The sequence below is a fragment of the Eleginops maclovinus genome, chromosome 22 (assembly GCF_036324505.1).
Source record: "Eleginops maclovinus isolate JMC-PN-2008 ecotype Puerto Natales chromosome 22, JC_Emac_rtc_rv5, whole genome shotgun sequence".
NCBI lineage: Eukaryota > Metazoa > Chordata > Actinopteri > Perciformes > Eleginopidae > Eleginops > Eleginops maclovinus.
Window position 1 is genome coordinate 16,485,554 of NC_086370.1, and position 23,923 is coordinate 16,509,476.

Consider the following 23,923-nt stretch of genomic DNA (forward strand, 5'->3'; position numbering starts at 1 on the left):
GTGTAGGCAGTTTTTTTAATTGAATTATAAAATACCATGTGTAGGCATTTGGCTACAGAAAGCTTCTGTATTGTCACCAAGATGTAGCAAAATCAAGAAAAACTTCAAAACCAGTGCTTCCAAGTATTTATATGGTTTTACTCCTGCTGTGGCTGCGTTTTAGGCTAAATAACAGATGCGAAAAATGTTTTGTTGTGTAGGCTGTGGATTTAACCAGGATAATATGAAGGCAACAATACTATTTTCAATCAAGTTTTATTGCACAAAGAAGCGTGCTTTTCATCATGTAGGGTGTCTAAATTATTGTCCAGACTCAATGGTTTTGAGAATAACATGTATTCGCAGTGTTACACGTGAGGAACAAGTGAAAAACTTGATCAAAGGGTCCCGTGCTGTGTGTCAAGCCAGCTGAAGCGGGAACGCCCCGCACACAGGGACATGCCCTGCCCCGCTGCCTGTGCTCTGCTGCGGTAGGCCAGCACTCCTTGAGGGAGGGAAAGACTGATGAACCCCAGTTTTATTGCGTTGTCATGTTTCACAAGGAGTTCAGAAGCTCCAAGACCGCCTGATACCACCGTTTCATGGATGCATCCGAAGTTTAAGCGCGGGGAATCTTTTTCTCTCTCCTTCCAATAACTTTCCATTCGCCTAAAGTTAATTCACTAACGTTTTTGGACATTCATTGTCGTTTTCATGGGTGAACATCTTCTTACGTAACATTTAGAGTATTTCTTGTTGCAAATCCCATTCAGTCTGTCAAGATGCAGCTCCGGACCGTCCTAGACGTTAATGTTGTGGACGTGCAGAAGAGAAGGAATCCCTCCAAACACTATGTAAGTTTTATCGTCCTCTTTGTTTAACTGCACTCATGTTGTAAACCATTGTCATCACATTTGAGACTTGTCTGTCCGTCACCCAGTTTGGTTTTGACTGAAATATCTCACCAACGTTTGAATTGATTTGACTTGTTGTACAGACATGAGACACCCATGGTATCAATATGACAAATCCCAATGAATTTGGAGAATGTTTGTCTCGTGCCACCAAGATGTTCACATTTAATTGAAATGTGGATGACATTTGACACGATGAGAGCAGCCTCAAAGAGCTGCTAAACGCTGTAGACCTTTAAAAGCCCTCCCCATCAAGTCTTTTTTTGGTCAGTCAAAAATATTGTCTAGGTGTTGTAAACTATTGCCAATAGTTTGTTAGTAGAACATGGGAAACATTGTGTTTCAGGAATAATCAGAAATGTTCCCATTTTTGGCTGGAGGGGTGTGTGTGTGTGTGTGTGTGTGTGTGTGTGTGTGTGTGTGTGTGTGTGTGTGTGTGTGTGTGTGTGTGTGTGGCAGGTTAAATGACAGGGAATAGGAAATAAAGTAAACATAGTTTGACTGTAGTTTACAAGTCAGGAGTAGTTTTAACTCATTATTCAAGTATGTTTACATGCTGTTTAATGTCCTGCAGCTGACCAACTAATCTGCTAATATGGACAACAAACTGGCATTAGCAGTGTACTGTTCCCCTTGTTTGCTAAATGTTTGTGAGATGAATAACAGGGAAACTTGCAGGAATGCAAATCTTGGTTGCGAAAGTCAGTTGCTTCTAATGTATCTTGCAAGGGAAGTCTGTTCTAATAACAAAGAATAGGCTACCTCTAAATTTGATTTCCATTTCCAGTTCCATGTTTCTCGTTCTTCTATAACCATAATGTTTTACACCCTGGTGTTATGATAAGACATAAACAAGCCAAACAAGTAAACTTTATTTTCATTGCACAAAGTAGATGTAGGCCTACTGAGCATCAACAACTGTGTTGTGTTGACTTTTGTGTACCTTTCTGTTAGTGAGAGTTATGATGAATACACTCATGGCATGTGCGTTTACAGTCTGACCGGCCGGTGTACAGAGTTAATCAAATGTTTTCATATGTGATTTTAGGCTCTTTTTATATGTCGTCCTGCCAGACACTAAGGGACAATGGAAGTTGTAATGTAGAACCATCCAAAGCTGCATTGTAGCTGTAAATGTTCCCAGATATAAACAATTGTTTGCATTGTTGCTAGTGCTTAACCGGAAGAATAAACACAATTGTTTTCAAATCGGAAGTAAACTAATTGGCGCGGCAGTATGGTAAATACCTTGTTATTGTTTTTCCCATTTATCTTCTGCCTAGTTCCGTCCTGCAGTGCTATATATATCTCTTAGTAGTATAATAAGCTTAGCATAAAGATAGAAAAGAAGATACTGAGTGCTTAACTGTATAAGTAAGTAAAAGGATGGGCCCAATGTACCAGTGTAGCCGTAGATTTCTGGTCTTGGTTGACTCTATGGTCTGTTTTTGGTGTTGGCTTTCTGACTTGAGTAATCAAATCCAATGAGCCATGAGACATGTCTCTGCGGGACTACAAAAATCTATTAGTCCATCAGGTACAATTGGATTAATTAACCTGAGAGTTAGGATCAATTGCATCATCCATCTCCTGCTTAGGGAGACTCCCGAAGGCCACTAAACATGGGGCAAAGACTATTCCCTTGGGATTGAAGCCGGAGGTGAGGGTTGACTGGGAAGTCCCCACGAGGGAAAAAAATAAAATCTCATTATCTATGAGCTAAGCAACAGAAAATGCTTTTCCGGTTTTAGAGAGGAAAGAAGAACCCTTTGTCTTTTGTCCACACTGTTCAAGTGTGACTTCCTTCCAGGCACTCATGGCACCGGAGCCAGAGAGTACATGGCAACTCATCCTTGTTTACATACATTAACAGAGAGGGATCATTTTAGGGAAAATTACATCCCTTTGCAGCTCTATAGTTTGTGAAGTTTATCGCAGAAACATGCTTGTTATTTTCATTAAAATGATTATTTTGTGTTAAAATGGGCACGTGAACTACATATACAGTACATGGTAATTGATTGAAGATGAGCCCGCACATAGTGCCAATGTGTATCCATTTGTGTTAAATTGATTTGTATATCTGCTTGAAAGAATAATAATATCTTGGATGAATAGGCTTATCAGGTATCTGTAATTATGTTTGTGACAAGCACCATCAATATTACTGTAGCTGTTACCCACATAAATGACAAATTAATGAATTCATATGAATTTGTTTAATCATTTATTATTAAATTCAAAAATAAACATGGTTGTCAGTTCTTTTGGGATGTATCTTGACCTTATACACCCTCACTTTGAGCCATGCTGTTGCCTAAGCTCAGAGTGTTTACTCATGCTTTCTGTATCTAATTAGCGAGCTGCTGGAGAACAAGTTCCGCCTCGCTTTAGACTCTTTCTGTAATGAACTGTGTGCAGACTGAAGACTGCGTTTCAAACTAGTAACTGATGTTCTTGTAGATTGCCACCATATGTGTAAATGTAGCTTTTGTAAACACTCTGTGCCATGCTCTTAGATGGAAATGCATTAGGTGCAGCCATCTGTTTCCGAACCTCAGGGTGTGCACAATTGTTTGTGAGCCTTTTCATTGTTGAGGAAAATAGAGCATTTATTTCGGGAAAACTTCCGGCAGCAGTGTTTTGTTCTTTAAATGACTGATGTCTGCCAAGGAAATGCTATTCCCATTTCAGCTTCTGTTTGAGTAAACACTTCTTCCCTGTCATTATTCCTGGTGATGGATATAAGCACAGGAAGTTGTTGACATATCAGGAGCATCATTTGTTTCCTCAGACACTAGACTCGGGCATAGATTGTAAAAGGAAAATGCAAAGTGGTTAGTCACACAAAGCGCTGAAATGCAACTTCGTATATCATTAGAGCAATCATACAATGTCATGCTAACAGACCAGAAAATACAGACTCATAGCATTTTGTAATTAGCAGTGTAGATTAATGAAAGGCACTTGAATCTGTCCTTAAATATTTTAAAATACACTTTCAATCAGCTGCACTCTAAACACAAGTGTCATTCATTATGAATGGTTCTAATGACATAATACCTCAAATCTATTGTCCCTCTCATTGTCCGCTAATGTCTTTACAATATGTGACGGTAACAGACGAACTTAATGAGTTTATTTAACCTTTGATGACCTTTTGAAGTCAAGTCAGGAGGGAATGCACTTTGTGTCATTAAGGCCCGGCAACCTAAAGCGGTGCCGTGGTGTCTTTGACAAAGTGACTTTGCTCCTAATGGACCACTTTTGTTTGTGCTTCTCTCACTAGGTGTACCTCATCAACGTCACTTACTCGGACTCCACTTCCCATATCATCTACAGGAGATACAGTAAATTCTTTGAACTACAGGTATGTTGTACAATAAATCAAGTAAATACTTCTACTCTCACTTACGGTTTGGAAAAAGGGAAATAGGGGTGAATCCAGTAAGCAGATGCAGGAAGAAAACAATACTTCAGTCAGATTACAGCATGGGTCAGGGTTATGCCTCAGGACGTTTTAAGGGATCCACTAGCATCCAGTGAAATGCCTGAAATTCCTTAGATTGACTTAGTATACATTTAAACCAACCATTGCTTAGTAGTCTTAATGTGTTGCTAGTTTGATCCAAATATTGAAACATTTAAGTAACTTAGGCAACAATGTGAAGGGTTTAAACCTAAATCTGTGTGTACCTTACCAAGCAACTCTCTGCTAAAAGACCATCTCTGGCATTTCTCTGATAACTTCCTCTGCCAGACTGCACCCTCCCGTGTCGTGGCTCTGGTGGGCTGGCTGTACTGGAGGCAGCAGAGGAAACCCTTTGTTCTCTGGTCTCTTGCTAATAGCCAGGAAAATGCTGCCCTGGTCTGTTTGATGGAAACAGGGCTTCTCTCCTGTCTATGTAAACATTAGTCTTGTCCATAGATCCCTGCTGCCGGGGTGTGTTTGTCTGGCCACGGTAATCCGTGAAGAACAACAGTCTCCAGCTGTCCATACAAAATTGGGTGGGGATAGTGTGTTTTATTTGTCTTTAAGTGAACATAGTCATATAGGTGAAAGATGAAGTGTCTAAAGTGAAGCAGCCTGGAAATGGCATACAATTTCTGATACGTTTTGCACTGCTAAAGTAGCTTGTTGACAGATGCTTAAAGTAATCCCACATTATAAAAAGTTATGAATAATTAAAAACAGTTGTTTATCTTAGATTTTAAGCTACCTACAGAAGGATGTTGTTGTTTGGGTAATGCAAGGGCCAATCCCAGATTGCTTTGGACTAAATAAAGAGTTAACTGTGGTCAGGAAAGTATTGGGGGTTGGGGGAAATTAGCAGTTTGCTGCTTTGTTAATGGAAAAGTGTGGCTTTCATTTGAAAGTTAAGATCAGCCGCTATTTAACCTGCTGAATGTCCCCTTATAATATAAATAATATTGAGTGTACCTTTCTTAGGGCCTGTATTAAAATATTTGTCTTTTCTTCAGTCAGAAATTGAGCTTTTGGTGTCTGTCTGCCAAATGACACCTACAGTCCTCCCCCAACTCTGCACAGTTCTCTTTCTTCTCAGAACAATTCCCTGTGTTATGCTCACTAGAAGCTGACAGAGAAAAAAATGTATTTGACACCCTTGGCCTGACAAATGTGACCATGATCTCATCGGACAACCATTAATTCAGAAAAGCTAGGAAAGGTCACAAAACAAGAAATGCCTTCAAGGCTGTGGCTGATTATTCATATTATGTCCAACGTTAGCCAACACTGTACAGCTGCTCATAAAAAAGCTACTCGTCAACAACAGGCAGCTTTGCCGCTTGTCTTTTTAAGATGAGGAATCCATTTTCGTTACCAAATGGATGTCAAAGAATGCACTCGCTGCTAATGAATCAAACCTCCTCAGTGTACTCACCATAACTCATAACTGCTCCTCAGGGAAGCAATTATCATAAATAATCAGGATCCCCTCATTACCAGATTCCTTCTCTGTTAGTCTTTTTTGCTGACCTAAAGTGAATCTAAGAAGAAGAAGAAGTCTTTGTCATGCATTTGCAGAGTTAAGCTTAAGCAGTACTCACTTTAAAGACATTTGTTTTCATGCTGCATACTGCTGAGCCTGAGTTCAATAAATGCTGTCTGGTGTCAGAGGGAAATGTTTTTTAACCACATTTGTTTGACGTGAGCAGAATTGGTCAGTGTGTCGAACAGAGTTTACCCCCTCCACACCCTTCAACCACAGCAGACAGAGCACATGGGTCACAGCATTCCTCAGGGGGATTGTGGAGTGCGCACGCTGGCCTGGTTTCCTTTTGGACACAAACCGCTCCAAAAATCCCTTAGTCGTCATTATTTTTGGATTGGCGAATCGGACCTGGTTCAGCTCTACTCTGTCTGCATTATAATTATTTGGCCTTCTTTCATGGGACTTTAATAAGGTTATTTTTCTTGTGAAACCTGAATTACATTTATAATGACACACTCACGGGTGAGAACCAATTTAACCTTCTCCTTACAGTATAATGCTAATCATGATGGAGTTAAAAAAAAAGTATCCAGATAAATCCACCAGAGTGGTATTCCTTTTTTATTTAGATGAGGCCTACATTACCCACAATGCAATGTAACAGATGACAGTCCAGTCTCAGATTTTGGTGTTTTATGCTAGTAGCTGCTTATGTAGTCTGAAGCATAAAAACAGTCAGGCTACACGGGACTGGTAACTTTGTTCTTTTTTAAATTTGTACAGCAGTTTTCATACCCAACCACGCTGAACAGCACCAATATTTAGTTTTAAAAACACTTTTCAATGTTGCTGCAGTACCAAAAGCAACATTTGAGATCCTATCACTTGTTGATAATGATAACAATGCAGCTTTTGAAACAACATGCATGATTAATTGGTCCCATTTTATGACCAAGAGGCCTGTTGCATCGTAATCTCTCTGCAGTAAACAACTGTGAAGTAGCTGTCAAAACACAACCCAGAGATGGAATCAGATTGTTTTCCCACTCAAACATTTCTCTAAACTCCCTCCGACTGAGATTTCTCTCAGAAGAGTTCTGTTGTCTGCTGCACAGTGGAGTGTCTCTTTGGCTCTTCTTCCCTTTCCACTCCAGTCAATGCAATTAAGTTAAATGCTTCTATGACTATCATTACAGCATACAGAAGCTGTTTGGGTTCTCCCGTCAGCATAATTCATATCCATCACGTCATATGCTAAAATTATGCCAGTGTAGAAATGATTAAATTTTTTCTGCACTTTCTTTTCTCCCAATTATCCACAACGCTGATTTTCAAGTGTGACTGGGAAACTGCATGACATCAGAGCACCTGTTGCTACATGGTTCATTTTCCCAGTGGGAACACTTGGCTGACGCTGCAGCTTAATATGCTGAAGTATCCTGTGCAGAGTTTACAAAAGCAACATAGAGTAAATACAGCGTCTCAGAGCCAAGTCCCTGAAATTTGAGAAGTGTTTTCTTTCAGAGTTTTGACCCAAGTTGTCCAGCTGTTGCCATAGAAACCGCTTTCACACCTGTGCTGCAGTGCTGCAAGTGTATCCAGGCAGGTCCCCGGGGGGTGAGGTAATCATCGCCTGTCTTTCAGGAGAGGTGGTTTCTGAAGGTGCTGAGTGAATAACGCTCCCATCTTAGAGGGAGTGTATGGCTACAACCAGCTGGGAGGCTGATAACATGATGAGTGTGTCAGTCACACAGCACAGCTGCCAGTGCATTCTTGCATAAACTGTGATTTCTAAGAAACTACAGCCGTAAGTACGCCTGTCATAATAAAACATTCTTTGGGCTGTATATTGCCATTTAAAGACCAGATAATGGAATTATATAAAAGCATAATAATGCAATAAGAACCTCTCACTTTTGGAAATATCCAGACATCGGAATTGCAATGTTTATAAAATATATATAATAAATAAAATAAAGATTACACATTCAAAGCACTACAAAAAAAATACTTTTGGGCTCTGTTAACACAATGACGCACTTCCTGTGTCTTATAATGCTAAACCCTTCTTTTTATTGTGTTAGCAAAAGGGTTGGTGGCATTTACCAGGAAACAAAACACGTATGTAAACACAACAGGCAATATCGAGGTCATGTCCATGTCAGACCTGTATAACAGTAGTGGTAAATGTGTACCTAAAGAGACATTCTGGTTTGTATTTATTTGTTGCTTTTTCAGTTTTAGGAGCGTAAAACCTCCTACTAGACTGTGTTTGTGTGCAGGTGTGGTTAACCAGAGCTGTTACATGTACTCAGCCCTTTTACTTTTCCCTTTAAACAAAATACAATGGCTGCCCTCTTCAAAAGACTTCTTGTTGGCTCTCTATATTTTGAAGGAGAAGGGAAAGGCCAAGCCCTGAGAGAAGTTAAGGATTTAGCGAAGGCAGCAGTATACTGCAAGAAAGAAATGAACCACAAGAAGAGAAACCAAACCACTTTCTTACACAGGCAATCCCACTTTACCCTCCAAGCTCGATTCTGTTTGTCCACCTGGTTCTTTTTGGCCCGGTTTAGACCAAAACTCCTCCTCCAAGTTAAGTGTGCTTTAGCTTTACGCTCACAGACTTTGCTGTTTAACAGAGCACATCTGGAACAAGGCAAAGCAGAACGAACAAAGGCGGGGCAGCATCTGGATTTTGAGCCCGCTGTGACTGTAGGATGCTCTCATATGTGCTCATGGTACTGTGATTTATTCAGAGAGGAAACCAGAAACTTTTGTCCTTGACACAGACACATGCACAGGCATGTTTGACACATTTGCCATCCTTATTTTTTCAGCACTCAGCAAAACAACCTCATGCATTATTCACTACACAGCACATGTTCTTTTTCCACATGGGACAGATACACACATGTATACGTTAATCCAAGTAGACACATGCTGAGACATCAAACAGATACAAATAGAAGGGAAAGGTTGTAAGCTGTCATCATGAAGGACCTAACAGTATGCTCTCTACAATTTCTTTCTGTCTATCTCACTTTATCCCTCTATAGATAAATGGTCCGATGTATCAAGTGTTGACATCAAAGTGTTCATTATCTCCTCTGATGACATTTAAAGCTCCTTAAGTGGAACTTGCTTTAGATTTTTCTTTTCAAGATAAGTGTGTGTGATGTAACCTTGTCTGCTGCCCCAGAGATCAAAGAGTTTTCTAGTTTCACAGCACAGTAGCTTTTCAGAAGATATTTAATTACGCCTGATGTTGAACTCGTGCGTCATAACAAAAAGGTTGTCTGTTCCTGTTTTCAAATGCAACCACCATTTCTTGTTCCTATACCTCTCACAAATTCTTCCACTTTCAACTAACTGATAAACTTGTGGTAGATAATACACAGTTCATGTGGTTTATCCATGAAATAGTTACTTGATGATATGCTTGCCATTGACGTCGGTATCTATCTGTTTTTGTGGCAAGTCAAAGAGCCATGTTGTTATTTTTTCTTTGCAACAGAACTCATGTTTTTGTCTCTCTTTACTCCCTTTTTCCTTTTCAGATGCGAATCCTTGACAAATTCCCAATCGACGGAGGACAGAAAGACCCCAAAAAGAGGATTATTCCTTTTTTGCCAGGTGATAAACACAATCAAATGTATTAAAGTCTGTAGATTTTGAGCAAAATAAAGGCTGCCAGTCATATTCATGCACAATCGCCGTTTGTCAGCACGCCTACATACTCCATGGATTGGCCCACCACATTGCATTGTTTAATAACTGCCATACAGGATCCAAGCTAAATCAATTTGTTGTGTGCCATGGCAGTAGGAGGCTAGCAGAGAAGGATTTGTCTAATCTGATGAACTCATTGTGGGCCAGAGCAGAGGAGAGCAGTGAAGAGATCCTTTGTTAGACAAGCCGCACTGCTCAAGTCTGACCAGTGCTGTTTTGATCTCTCTGTAATTCCCCCATGGAGTGAACTGCATACCCTCCACACAGCAGACATCATGCACACTTTTACTGTTTAGTTTGTTCCATGCACTCAAACACTGACATTAGCACCTAAGGTATAAAGTGAGGAGGAGTAAGTAAGTTCAACAGCTTTACCTCTGAAATTGAAATTGATCAGAATCAACTAAGCCGTGTAATAAGTTATTATAAATGCTTTTATTCATTTATGGATTAACATACCCTTTAGAGTTCTATTGTTTTTAAAGTTAAAGCTGTTTTTTTTTCAAAGATTTAAAACACATGTCTTTTTTCTCCGTTAGCTTGTCTTTTAAAATTATGCGAAACAAACGTACTACCTACAACAAGCAAAAGAGAGAGCTAAACGTTCTGAATCGACTTGGCTAGGGAGGGTATCTCCAATGACATGTTGGTGTTTCTATAAATACAAACCTTTTAATAAGTTTGCCTGATAATCTTACATTTAAATGTTGTATTGGTTTATGTTTCTGAGATATATGTCCAACTGACAGTGCTCTTTTTTTCCTCAGGTAAAGTCTTATTTCGCCGGAGTCACATAAGAGATGTCGCCGTCAAAAGACTAAAGCACCTGGATAATTACTGCAAAGTAAGACACGTCTCATAAAGTCTTCTTTAAGTTCATTGTATCACTTTGTCTGGTTTAACGCGATACATCTTGTAGGAAAACAAATGACTGATGATGACTACCCATGTTTGGTTTTGTCGGAACAGCCCTTTATCTATGACAATGCTCTACTCCCCGAACATTTGCCACAGCATTTTGAAGGCAGACCTCAACATTTATCTACCCCACCAGCCTCAACAGGAAAGCAACAGCACTATCTGTGCTGGTTATTTCCTGTCAGCAATGTAAATAGGCAGCCTATAAAGGAAACAAGGGAAATGGGGGCACACAGGGCTAGAAGAGAACCCAAAAAATAAGAATGAATCAGCAGGCTACAAGCATTGTATCGGTTCAGATGGCTACCTGACCCGTTAGGTCAATGAAGGGAATGTGGGGCAGGTGCAGTGCCAAGTGTGGCAACAGTTTTAAGGAAGCAACCAGATTTTCTGTGAAGGGAAGAAGCCTAAATATTTTATTATTTAAATTGTTTCTTTAAAGATGTCTTTAGTGAGCTGAAGTATCTAATTTTCAACGCCCTTGTAGCTAAGAAAGGCGTTTGTTAAACTACATCACCTCTGTGGGTTTTCCTTTGTTTTAACCCTCACTCCGCGCTCAGAGCCTTCTTCCTTCCCCTCCATACTCGTCACACCCTCCACATCTCCACCCAGTCTGTTTAGATGACTGACTGTACAATGACTACGTGTTCCAGACGGTTATTCATTGCCATCCAAACCACACTGCAGCATTTGTAACAGCACCTGCAACTTTTTTTAAATACATGTTTTTGTCACAACCAGCTGGTTTCTCCCTCTTTTCCTGCCCACAGGCTCTGATGAAGCTTCCCACCCACATTACCCAAAGTGAGGAGGTCCTTAAATTCTTTGAGACAAAAGCAGAGGACCTCAACCCTCCCACAGAGTGAGTAACAACCACTGCTGGCTTCATAAATTACAAACTATCGTTCAGTATTAGTGTCATCTCTTTTAAACTAGACATCGCCCTCTGGTGTGTTACGCTACAGCAGCAGACTGTGTGTGGTTCAGCAGCTGGGACAGATTTAACCCGCAGTGACCCATCTTGATCCAGAGGCTTTGCTGTTTGTCTCAGGGATGATTGATGGGTGCTGGTTGAGAGGGACTGCGTTTTTATTAATAATGATTTATAGGAGGTGACATGTGATCCCCAAAACAAATACGTAAGGATCAGAGGTGTCATACGAGTGCAGCTGAGTTCAAGTCTCGGAGCAGATAAGGCTTCCAGGCTAGACATTTGTCAAATGCACTTCGAAATCAGAGTAGGAGTAATTACAGACTGTCTGCTAGATTTGTTTTTGTATCAATTCTATCCTTTTCTTTTCTCTTCTATTTAAGAACGCATATATTTGTGTTAGTTTGCACATCTCCCAACACGCTCAAGGAAAGAAATGTGGTGGAGTATCCTCTTGAGTGGTCTCTCCACCACCACCAGACACACAACCTCTCACCCCCGCTGCCCAGTCCTGTTAATCCCACTTCAAAGCGAGATCCTCCCCCAGTCTCGCAGGTTATCAATTTAAATTGAGACGTTGAAGTCTAAAAGCTATGCCACCCAAGTGCTCATTTCACTTCTGCTGGATCTGGACCATTTCAAAATGCCTTTTCTGGTGTTTATTCTTTTGTTTTCTATATCATAGAAAAAGGTAATTGGTCGAAAAATGATGAATAAATAAAGTGCATTTCAGAGCTATTTTGTCTATTGTCTATTGCTATTATTATTTGTTCATCTGTTTGACTGAAACATGATAAGTATGGATTGTTTACCATTCATCCATTCAGCATTCATTTATACTCTACTTGATAATTGAGGGGTTGCAATAAGAATGATCATACTATTTTCTAACAATAAAAGCTATTAGATTTTCCAAAAGGGGAAAACAAGTTGATGTATGAATTAGGACAATTAGGGAGTAAACCTAAAGTCAATCAAAACAAGCAGAGGTCAGTAAGTTGAGAATGACATGTCTTATATTTCAAACAGATGTAAGTTATTTAATAAAGAGTAGGTGCTTCCAACCCAGCTCGTCGAGCATGATGAAATTCTGAGAGGTTATAAGGTAATAATTCAGTAATGGTGTCTTCGATAAAGAAATAACACTGAGTACCCTTTCACACTTGGACAAGACCGCACAATCCTCTCATAAAAAATACAATGGTGTGTACTACATCACGGGTAATAAATCTCTAGGCAGACTGATAGACTGATTCCAGATGTTTTAAGAGTTGTAGAGGATGAGTTCTCATAAATCCCATCACATAAAAACTGCGTTAACAATCCTATTCCTACAAATCATAGGAAAGATTTTTTTATTTCTGTACGAATGAGTTGCCAACATTTTCCCACAAGATAACCTTTGTGGAATTTGAATTTGAGTTCAATCAATAAATCGATCAATAAATCAAACTTGTTGCGGTGATTAATATTGCGGAGGGTCATACTACTGACCTTTTCTCCACCAAAAAAATAAACTCACGTTAATTTAATATATTTTTTTGCCAGTAGTTAGTCACTTTTAGAGTCAGCATGGAGGAAATGTTGTTTGAAAAGTCCAAATCTGCTACCGCCCTCTAACGGTCAACACTTGTCACTGCACATATTAAAAAAAAATAAGAAAAGAAAACAGAAGTGATTTTGATCGGTCACAAGATGGAGCCAGGCTACAGGCCTTAAAAGTGTGTGTGTGTGTGTGTGTGTGTGTGTGTGTGTGTGTGTGTGTGTGTGTGTGTGTGTGTGTGTGTGTGTGTGTGTGTGTGTGTGTGTGTGTGTGTGTGTGTGTGTGTGTGTGTGTGTGTGTGTGTGTGTGTGTGTGTGTGTGTGTGTGTGTGTGTGTGTGTGTACAAGCCATTGTACATCCAGGGGTCTTGATTGGCACCTCAATTTAATGTTAATGAGATCGTATGCAGATTAGATTTAATTACTGAGTTACATTTCTTTTGACTGTTTTTCATCAAAGTCATTAATCATTGTTTCAACACCACAAAGTTAGTCTGACTATTACGCAGATTTGAAACTTGGCAAAAAGATAAGGTGATTTATAAAAGTATTTGTTACCTTTTTATAGTTAGTTTGAAGGTGTTTTGCTCGAATAATGTGAGCGGTAAAAGCCAGCCCACGCTTTTTCAAAATGTATTTTACTGCCCTTTCTGCACCTTGACTTTGCTTTGTATTTGTATATTTGTTTTTTTCTTTTTGACTGAAATTAAGAAAGTCACACTTTATTAATCCCAATGGGGAAATGTATCCTTGGCATTTGGTCCACCCTAACCATTAAGAAAGAGGGTGCAGCCACAGCCCAGTGCATGGAAACCATAGGCAACTCTAAGTCCATCAACTTGGTCACTAGCAAAGGCCCACTGATAAATAACAATTGCATATCTTCACTATCCGTGTGTGCTTTCGTGAGCATCACAGCTTCACTGCATCTTAATGATGTGTCAATCAAAACAAGCTACCCTTTCGGTTTGCAAATCAGACCTCTGTGCATAATCATAATGATTTCCTGCTCAATGAAGTTGAACTATTGACCCATAAACTGTAGGTCACTCCTGCAGAGGTTAATCTGAGGTCAGGCAGGAGTGTCTGTGTATTGTAAACATGAAGCAGGCAAACCCTTCACTCCTATGACTTGGCTGAGAAACGTGAGCAAAGGACTAACGTCTCACACATTCCATTTCTAATAAGCCCACCTACAAAGTGTGAGCTGCAGTTATGTGCAAACAGATGGTTATTCTCAACTCAAGCTTAGGATGGACTCTCCCGGGCTTGGATATTTAATGACGTGTTCAGCCCATGCATCTCCTGGCATGGGTGTTTATAAAACTGTAAAGACTATCTCTTAACTTCTGTGACTCGGTTGGCTTGCTAACTAAAGGTTCAAATGTACCCCTAAAACATTGGCGTACAGTCTTAAGCATTTAGTAGTGTTAGGACATATTTTGGCTCCCCTTGCCTTCTCCTCATTTATTAGATTTTACTGGTGATAGGAGGGAAGCATTCAGAGCCAGAGTTTTGTGCTCATTCTTCTCCTGGGAAGAGTACTATTCCAGCTCTGAGCTGGAAGGGTCACAAGCTATCAGGGCAGGTCAAGCATCCATTTTATCCCCATCATTTCTCCCCAACCCTCTATGGTATAGTGCTTCCCTCAGTTTCATCTCCACCCTACCAGATTTTGGCTAAATAAACACTTCATGAAATCCTTGAGAGATGTATAACATGTATGACAATTAATTTGTCTCACGTGTTGTCTTTAGGCCTTAAACCGTTTCAATAAACATACTGATGTAATGTGTCCCAGAGCTTATGCTACATTACCGAAAGAATTCCCACCACTGACCCTCTGCTCCTTTCTGTCCTGAGAATAATCTGTGAGCTGAATGACATGCATGCTGTTTTGATTTGAAACATATTTGGTGACACTTTGAATCATCTTGCTTTTGACTTGGCTTATTTTTTAATTAACTACAAACTCATTTTGGCTCAGCAAGAATGTTTACCACTATTTTGTTTTTCGGTTTATCTTATCACATAGAAAGTTTATTTCAAATTCATTTCCGCACTATGAACATTGCTTGAAGATAGAATACAAACATTGTTTTTTGCAGGGTCACAATACAATTTAGTTTGTTGTTTCATTTAAAAATTGAGCAAGTAATGAAGCTGAACTGAGCTGTGAGCTATTACATGAGTGATCGGAGGGATCTCATAACTTGTGTTTGTTCACGCATCTGGAAACAGGGGAGCGTTGTGCCAAAAATGACTTTATCCTAAATAACAGACGAATACAGTTATTGGTAAAACATGTTTTGATTACGCAGTAAGAGCTGCTTAGCTTCAATGTGAATCATTTGATGATGTGTGCCAACAGAATTACAGTTTTAATGTCTTTTTTATTATTGTCCATTAAGTTGGGAACAGCTTCTTTCTAGTACAGTATGCAATACTTAAAAATTGTAATATAATTACAAATTCAACTTTTCTTGTTAACCAAATTCAATGAAACCTGCAGAGTTGATGGACAAACTGTAACCTGGCGAATGTTGGACATGGTTTATCCAAACATGCACTCATATCCATAACTGGCCATGGCTCCAATCCTGCTGCTGGCCTCTACAGAGAGCCAGGTGTCTGTTCCCATCTGTGTCAAAACCTGGGCTTCTCCTCAGTGTGCTCAGTTCACTGAATGAGGACAGTCAGCCAACGAGCTACAAACCACACATATACATAAAGGCCCAGCTTTAGCAAACGCTGGTCTGTTTTGAAATGTTTATGCATGTCAATTCTATAACAAATTCTCATCAAACTGGATTAAGTAATTATGTGCAGTGTCATCGCTTATGTACCTGCATTACAGTTCATGAAGCATGAGCATTCAAATTGAACTGACAGCTCTTTAATGAATGACTTCAAATGTATTCATGCTGTGTTCATATTGCCATTGTTTGTTTTTTGCTTCTTAATGACTAACTACGGCTGAACGGATCCAACAACAGTGACAGGTTTAAGCGTATGCAAATGACGTGTTCCACTCTAAATAGAAATCAACCAGACAAAAAGGAGCAGACAGATGTGTACACTTAATATGCATGGAGTCAATGTCATATTGGTGTTCTGTAACCCGGATGAGTGAAAGCACAGAGTGGGTTCATTGACACTATTTCTCATCATTCAGGGTTTTGTGCTTGCCAACAGAAGGATGCTTTCAAATCTAAACATGAATGGGACTTACTTAGGGGATATGATAGTGCTGTCGAGTAAATAATGTTGTTGTGTTAAACAGAGGCGGCTGCACAACCCTCACATACAGTATGTATGCCATACATACATACATACACACATGGCAGTATTTGGCTAGAAGATCTATATATTTGCTCTGGTACACACTTACTGTAATCCTCCACACACGCCCGTACTGTATGTTGTATCCCACCCTGTCTCCCTCCCTCTGGTAGTGGCGGGTCAAGTTCTGCATGCATTCTCAACAAGGGTTTGGCTGGGACTTGTGTGCCAACTGCCCTCGGATGGTCCCAGGCAGACATAGATTCAGCTCTCACCAGTTCCTAGATTGATCAGGTTGTATTAATGCTCACAAACTGATACTGACCATGCTCCTCTGGTGTTGCCTTCTTTTCAGGGACTGTGGAGGTTCTGGGAAACGGAAATCAGGTGAGGATGTGAAATCTTTTTTTAACTTGGTCAGTAGAGTCTGTGTGTAAGTTATTCAATGATCCATCCATTTGACTGTTTTTACTGGTTACCTGAAGGATATTGAACACTTGCAAATGTAAAATATCTAGATGACATCTCTCTGTTGTAGTGCTCGAAGCTACAGTAGCACCTCAATGCTATACTTCTAGCATAACACACCCAAATCTCTGACTGAACTGTTGTGAATTACATTGCAATGTGAGTAATTCAGGCAACAGACTATGACAAGGAAGAAGATGGTTGGAATAAAGCTGCAACAATTAGTTGATTGATCAGCAACTACACTATTTTGATAATCAGATATTTTTTAGGAAAGAATAATGAATATTCTCTCGTTCCAGCTTTGGAAATGATCAAATTTGATGTTGATCTTATCACGTAAGAAACTAAATTGAAAACGTTTTGGTTTTGGACAATTTTAAGACGTTCACATTACCTCAAAGAAATGTAAATGGCATTTTTCACAGCTACAAGAAAGGATAACCGATGAATTGAGAAAGATAATTAGTTAGTTACAGCCCTATACAAAGACTCCTACCGGATTTTAAAAAGGCAATAAAAAAAAAAGCTTTAGAGATTACATGGTTCTAAAATGCATCCTAATCTAACACTTTGTTCGTTAACTTTGTGACATCACTGTGTTGTAATGAAATGGTTAAGAAAACTGTGTTTATTTGGGGAGAAACAGACCAGTTTGCTCTGTCAGGGTTGTGTCTTTAGGCTTTATGTTTGTATGTGAGACAGTGTTAGAAAGACAGAAAGAATGAGTGACTCAACTGAGCATGGGGATACAGGCGTAGGAGGAAGCAGGAAAGGCATGAGAGGAGTTTAGGGAACAGCTGTGCAAGTGTGTTTGTATGCGCGTGCACTTGCATGCATGCAGTCTCAGAATACCCGCATTACCAAATTACATGCTAGCCCGGCAATCAGATGTGAAGTTGCTGTGGCCATCCTTTCTTCAATCTGTCACACTTACAAATGACATAGCTGGGCAGCAAAAGTCTCAGTAAATTACCTGCAAGTTAATTTTCTGTGGTTCGATGAATGCTGAGGAAAAGCTGTGATGGAGTTGCCACCAAATGAAATAAGACCCCAAACTAATTTCATTATATTTTCCATCGTATTGAGGCTTTACGTAACAGGGAATACCAGCTACATAGCGAAATGGAAAAATTGTCTTATTTCAGCTGTGTGTGTGTGTGTGTGTGTGTGTGTGTGTGTGTGTGTGTGTGTGTGTGTGTGTGTGTGTGTGTGTGTGTGTGTGTGTGTGTGTGTGTGTGTGTGTGTGTGTGTGTGTGTGTGTGTGTGTGTGTGTGTGTGTGTGTGTGTGTGTGTGTGTGTGTGTGTGTGTGTGTGTGTGTGTGTGTGTGTGTGTGTGTGTGTAGTAACCTACATTCAGTCTGTGCAACATATTAGATCAGTTCCCAGTTATATTTATATCGGCTGCCTCACGTTTGCATGCACACTTTCAGCTGTCTCATGGTGTGGCTTAATTGGAAACACATTATCTGCTGAATGTATATTTATGTTTACAATTAAATAATTTGTCGACAACACATCCAGCAGGGAAAACAATAATAACACACTCGTGTGCTTAGGATGATTTAATATTCACAGTTTAAATGCAGCACATACTCTACAAGCTCTCCATACTTTATCTTTAAACCCTTACCATTGTCCCCATGCTGGACATTAGCGGTGAACGCAGCTGAAAGATTGATCTTTGTCTTCTGAAGGACGACAGCAGATAAAGTGCAGTGAGTCTGTGGTGAATTTGTGCTGTAGTTGCAGCTTATGGTTTCCATAATTACATGGTGCAGGTTTCCCATAAGAGCTCCTGAGCCCCTGCCTGTGAACAGGCGAATGTAGCCCTTCACCACACAACTGCAATGGTTAGAAGTTCGACTAGAAACTCTGTTTACCTGGCAAGCAGAAACAATGTGATGCAGATATTGACAACATCATTATGTTCATAACCATCATGGTTGTTTTCTGTTTGTTCCTGCGCTTCAGCAATCGCCCCCGGGATAAATAACGTTTTATCTTATCTCATTGTATTTAGTCATTTCTCTTTTTTATAGGACGGAAACTAGATGATAGAAACCACTTGGGGAAAAAAGTCATTTGAAAGGGAATTGTGTTACAGTATAAACAAAGGGATTTCATCTCTCATATGTTTGCAGCAAGATTCTGGCCCATATCTAATTTATTGTCGTCCAACAGGGACTTCTACCAGTATGAGGTTGAAGTTATTGATGTCTTACAATGCAGTTGGATTGACTGCAGAAACTAGGCTCGTCAGAGTAAATCACTGTCATATAACAGGGACTGACCAAAAAGACACACCGCCATAATTAAACCCTTAAGGAAACAACTTTAACAGACAAGATACCATGGTGTTGAATACTATCCATACACAAGGAAGAAAGAAAAGAGCAACTGATAAAGAAAACAGTCTGATTTCAATTTACTCTGATTTTGAGATCAACTGCTTTTTACTTTTTCGGATGTGGAGGTTTTGCAAAGTCAGTTCATCTTTAAATCATCAATGCTAATCTGTATATTTAAATAAGAAAGTGAGATGAGCAGGAGACGGTTTGAAATTGAGTTGGGGAGAGAAAGAAACGGAGCACTCAGGGCATGTGAAAAGCAGCTGGAGAGGAGAGGAGGTTTACGTGGCAAGTGGAAACCATTTCAGTGTTGCACACGGACTGAGGGAGTGTGTTTATATGTGCAGACTCGCTGTCTTTATTTGAGCTGCGGGTCTCCAGGGGCCTGTAGAGTGTGTATGTGTGCATGGGGTTGTGTCTATGTGGGTGTTGAAGTACTGTAATGGGTGTATGCGCATGCTTGATGGGTTAATGTGTTCACAACTTAGATGGCGGGGTGGGTCAAGAGGTCTGTGTTTATTTGTATTTTTAGATGGATAAGATTTTAAACCGGTAAAGGAAATCATTAAGGCAAATGACCACTTCCAAATCTTTCTAACAACTGTGGTCTGTGCTTCTTTTTCAATGAACAGCCCCCACTCTTCTATGCACAATGAGTCTCACAGTAGCTGAAAGATTAACTTTGTGGGTTGAACTAGGTTTAAATCAAATGTTGCATTTTACCCCCCCCCCCCCCGCCCCCTCCAAGTCATGGATATTGATGTTCATTTTAAGGATAAGTGTAAAGATGCAGCCCCATACCTCCCCAAAGTTATAACTCTTGCAGGGTCAAAGCTCCTCCCCCACCTCCTGCAGAAAGCAGATCCAATAGAGGCCTCTCTGTTTCTGATAAGTGACCATTTGTCACAGTGGATTCTTACCCTGGAGGCAGAACTTACTGTAAGCTTTATGCTCAAAACAACACGTTTGAGCTAGAAAACTTTGAGTAATGAATGAGATCAGACCTGTATGTTTATTTATTTATTTGTAATTCTATGTAAGTCCAGTTATGGGATAGGCTTTACTTTGATGGCTCTGCTTTTGCTTCACATACGGAAGTCAAATGTTAAAGGCGTCTGATTTCCTACTGGAAAACATGATGAAGTGGAAGGTTGGTTTGAAGAGCTACTGCTTTTATTTGCATTTCCTTTTGATTCTAGACTTTTTTGGACACCATCTATATCTGCAACATCCAGTGTAATGGTAACTAATAAAGTTAAAGGTTCCCATGTGGAGTTTCCTGCCTCACGTAGTGTTATGGAGTGATGTTTTTACAAGTGGGTGCCTGTTTTATGATCACCGCCAACTGTAACGTGCATATGTATGCGTATAAATACACATATGCACAGTGTTTACAGTTGGTTGCAAAAGAGCGCTCACGTGTAAAAACGGACGAAAACAATGTAGGTTTTACATTTATCCAAGGCTCTGCTGTCTAATGTACCTTTGTGAAACCTACTATGGCATTTACACTTTTACCTAGCGTGCAAATAAAGATGATATAGATATTAGAACAGCTTTGTTAGAGCTGTCTTATGATTTTGCTAAATGTTTCTGAACTATTTGTTTGTGGTTGGCCCTTTCTCCCTCAGGGCCACATACTGATTCAATGACATGAGTACATCTGTACTACATTCAATCCCAGTCTTGTGTCCTTTTTTAATCCAGCTGCACATCTGCTGCTGATGAGCCAAACAAAGGGATTGCACTTTGCCAATTTTATCATAAAGCTACCCTAAGGTTCAAAGTATGGCACTAAAACAGAGTGGCAAATGCCAACTATGCTATCAAGCAAAATGCTTGATCCTAAAAATGTGTAACGAATAATAATGTCTTATTTGGGTAGACTAGACTCCCTGGTTTCCTCCTCTTGGTGATGAATTACAGCGAGGTTTCTTACTGTCATCATCTTTGGATGGAGTTGATGATGGCTGAGGGGGGGTGGGGGCGGAGGTTGGATAGAGTTAGGACTTCTGGGAGTGCAAGGGTGGGAGCAGGAAGCACATGTATAAATCTGAGTGAGGAGAGATATAAACACAGCGAGTGGCTAATAGGGCTATCTGGTGGAAGCCAAGAAGAAAATACTTTACTTTTCATAGCTCATAAATACCTTGGACCTACGTTGTGCATACACAAACTGTATGATTCATAAACACACATGCAAACTCAAACATTCTCTGTAATGGTTCCCAACCGTTTTTGTCAGCAAGGTCCTACCCCCAAGGCCCTATCAGTTAATTAGCCTTTCATCAACACCACCCATCATATATATTTCACAGTATTTGGATAATACACGTTGGTATGGCTAAGTTTGCTTTAAGTGTATTATTTCAACCATCCTTAAGTTGCTTTAGGCTATAGCAACTTCTTCCATGCATCCATTAATTAAGCTAAATATCTGAAATCACTGTTTTATAACTTTGAATACTATGTGAAATCACTCTTTTCCAGGGACTGTGACTTTACTAAGCTAAAGCAGTTCTTTTGAGATTTTATTTGTACAGTCATGTAAGTCATTTATGAAGCTACTTTTACACTACTCATTTTACAGCTCTTTAACACACTTCATTTGAAATTAGACCTATCCTGTCCAAGACTTTTTCACCCCATTTTTCTCACACATGTTCTCCCTGTTCTGGCTCTCTCTTCCTGCTGTTGCAAAACATTTCATTTCCTGAATGAGAGTGAAATATTAGCTTTTGTTTTTCAGGCCAATTTACTTTGCTGACAAAGTCTTTACTCACTCACCTCAGGTCTCAGATTTACTATTCACTCATCGCAGTAGTTAATTATCGGTTGTAGAAACATATATTCTCATAATTTTACATAGATTATGGTTTTATGAGGTCATGACCTGCTGACTTTAATATCCATCTGACTTACTACACGTTTGTTTTTTTTTGTTCTTTTCTTTTACGTGAAAAGAAAATGTCCAGGCTGGCATATTTATTTATAATTGGATTCCCAAGGGGTCTATATTTAATTTAAAAGTCAGATTTAGTTATAAGTAAGCAAAGTCAAGGAGAGGTTCACAGGTTTGCAGTTTGAGTAGAAGGCAATTGACTGATCATGAAAAAGTGTAAAGGAATGAGTAGCTAATTTAAATAGTACCCAGTCAAGGCACTGCATACCAATACATCTGTAAATCAAGACCAAAGATCATTTGTGTCTTGATGTACACATGTTTGAATACCTATACTTATGCATAGTGTTTTGAGTGCTAAATTGTTATTTAAATGTAGTTAATAAGATACATATATCAACCCTAAATTAAACTTAATTGACTGACGTATAAAATCACTAAGTTCTGATAGAAATGTAAGGTTTTCACTTTTCTTAATGGAACATCTCATTACGTTTGATACAGCTGTCTTATGTCAATGTTGAGCCATCATTATTATTGATCAGTGCTAATTGATCTGTGTTTTGAGACAAACCACTCAACCACACGTTATCAATAATAATGTCAATGTCAAAACAAATATCACTGCTTGCTGTAACTAAAGTAATTGCTGTCATATTTGACTTTGAAGAAAATAAGGCAATAACCAAAATTAAAATGATGTGTTCTTTCCAGGGATTCTTCACCCAACGTTGCGGTCTGGCAAAATATAACAAATAACTTGAAGCTTCTCAAACCGCAGCCCAACCACAGTAATCCAGTGTCAAACTCTTTGGCAGTTTTAGCATTTGTGATGCTAATGCTGCTGAGTTATTCTACATAAATTATGAGCTCCTTGACATTTACATTTTGATCCCAAATTGACTGCACAATATCATCCCAGGAGAGAAAAGTTAATCTTCAATCTGAGGGACTATCGCCAGATCATATCTTTTGAGAAATTATATTTCAAACCAAGGCGACTCAATCATTTCTTATCTGAAGCTTAAACCTTTCATCTCTTTGACTGAATGGTTCTTAGCCATGATTAAACACGTTCTTCTTTCCAGAAACGGTTTTGACCCAATTTTCAAGAATTGTTTCTCTTCTCCTTATGACATTTTTTTGCTGGAAATATTTGTTGATCATTTGAGTCAAGAGCAAACATATTAAACCACAGTGATGGCACTTTGTAAAGGCAGCCTGTGACCATAAATAGAGATTGTGATCTGTAGATCCTGTTATTCAAACACACCATAAAAGTACATTGTGTATCCGATGTAGAAGCGTTATTAGTGTAAACAGATATAATCTAAAGTGTGCAGACAGTAGCTCCTTTCCGTCTACAGCTTTGAACTCAGTGGTCAACTGAAGCTCTTGTTAATGTGTGAACTGAATGTCAGCTGTGCTTATGTCTGGATTCCAGCTGACGCTTGTTAGATGAGCTTTAGGGTCTTCAGCTATGCTTGTTTTAGGGATTCTTCAAGATTATGGCTTCAGCTGGGCTCACAGGATGCAGCCTTACTCGTGTGGGGCAAAACACGTCGTAGATGTTTGTAATGAATTTGACAATATATACTTTTAATAACTATTCACGAATTAAATATTCTTAACAAGACACTCCTGTAGACAGAGTAACCACATTTTATTTTAGTAGTGGACATGACCAAATTATGAAAGCCTGCACAAACTGTGAAACTAAGTCACTGCTGGTGTTTATATGGTTAACTCAGTGAGGTACAGAAAGAGAGGTTACCATTGGCTGCGCTGCACGCTGTAGTCAGAGCTCTAGTGTTTCATGGAGACAGAGGGCCATCCCTCTGAGCTCAGCTCCAGCCCCTTCATCTGGTTCTATTTAAGGCCTCTAGTGCCGACTCTTATGATTGGTGTACACAACCCCCTACTCTCCCTCCAGCTCCAGCCCCAACTGAGGA

At 39.6% G+C, this 23,923-nt stretch overlaps 1 protein-coding gene across 2 annotated transcripts in view; it reads left to right on the top strand.

The window, feature by feature from the left end:
• Nucleotides 1-531: 531 nt before the first annotated feature.
• sh3pxd2ab (SH3 and PX domains 2Ab) overlaps nucleotides 532-23,923 on the top strand; it is a 43,346-nt gene continuing 19,954 nt past the window's right edge. For both annotated transcript variants that reach the window (XM_063874934.1, XM_063874935.1), the window contains exons 1-6: nucleotides 532-833; nucleotides 4,183-4,263; nucleotides 9,406-9,481; nucleotides 10,345-10,421; nucleotides 11,266-11,357; nucleotides 16,606-16,637. In XM_063874934.1, coding sequence (XP_063731004.1) covers nucleotides 762-833; nucleotides 4,183-4,263; nucleotides 9,406-9,481; nucleotides 10,345-10,421; nucleotides 11,266-11,357; nucleotides 16,606-16,637 — 430 coding nt within the window. In that variant the 5' untranslated portion in view covers nucleotides 532-761. The remainder of the gene's footprint in view (nucleotides 834-4,182; nucleotides 4,264-9,405; nucleotides 9,482-10,344; nucleotides 10,422-11,265; nucleotides 11,358-16,605; nucleotides 16,638-23,923) is intronic.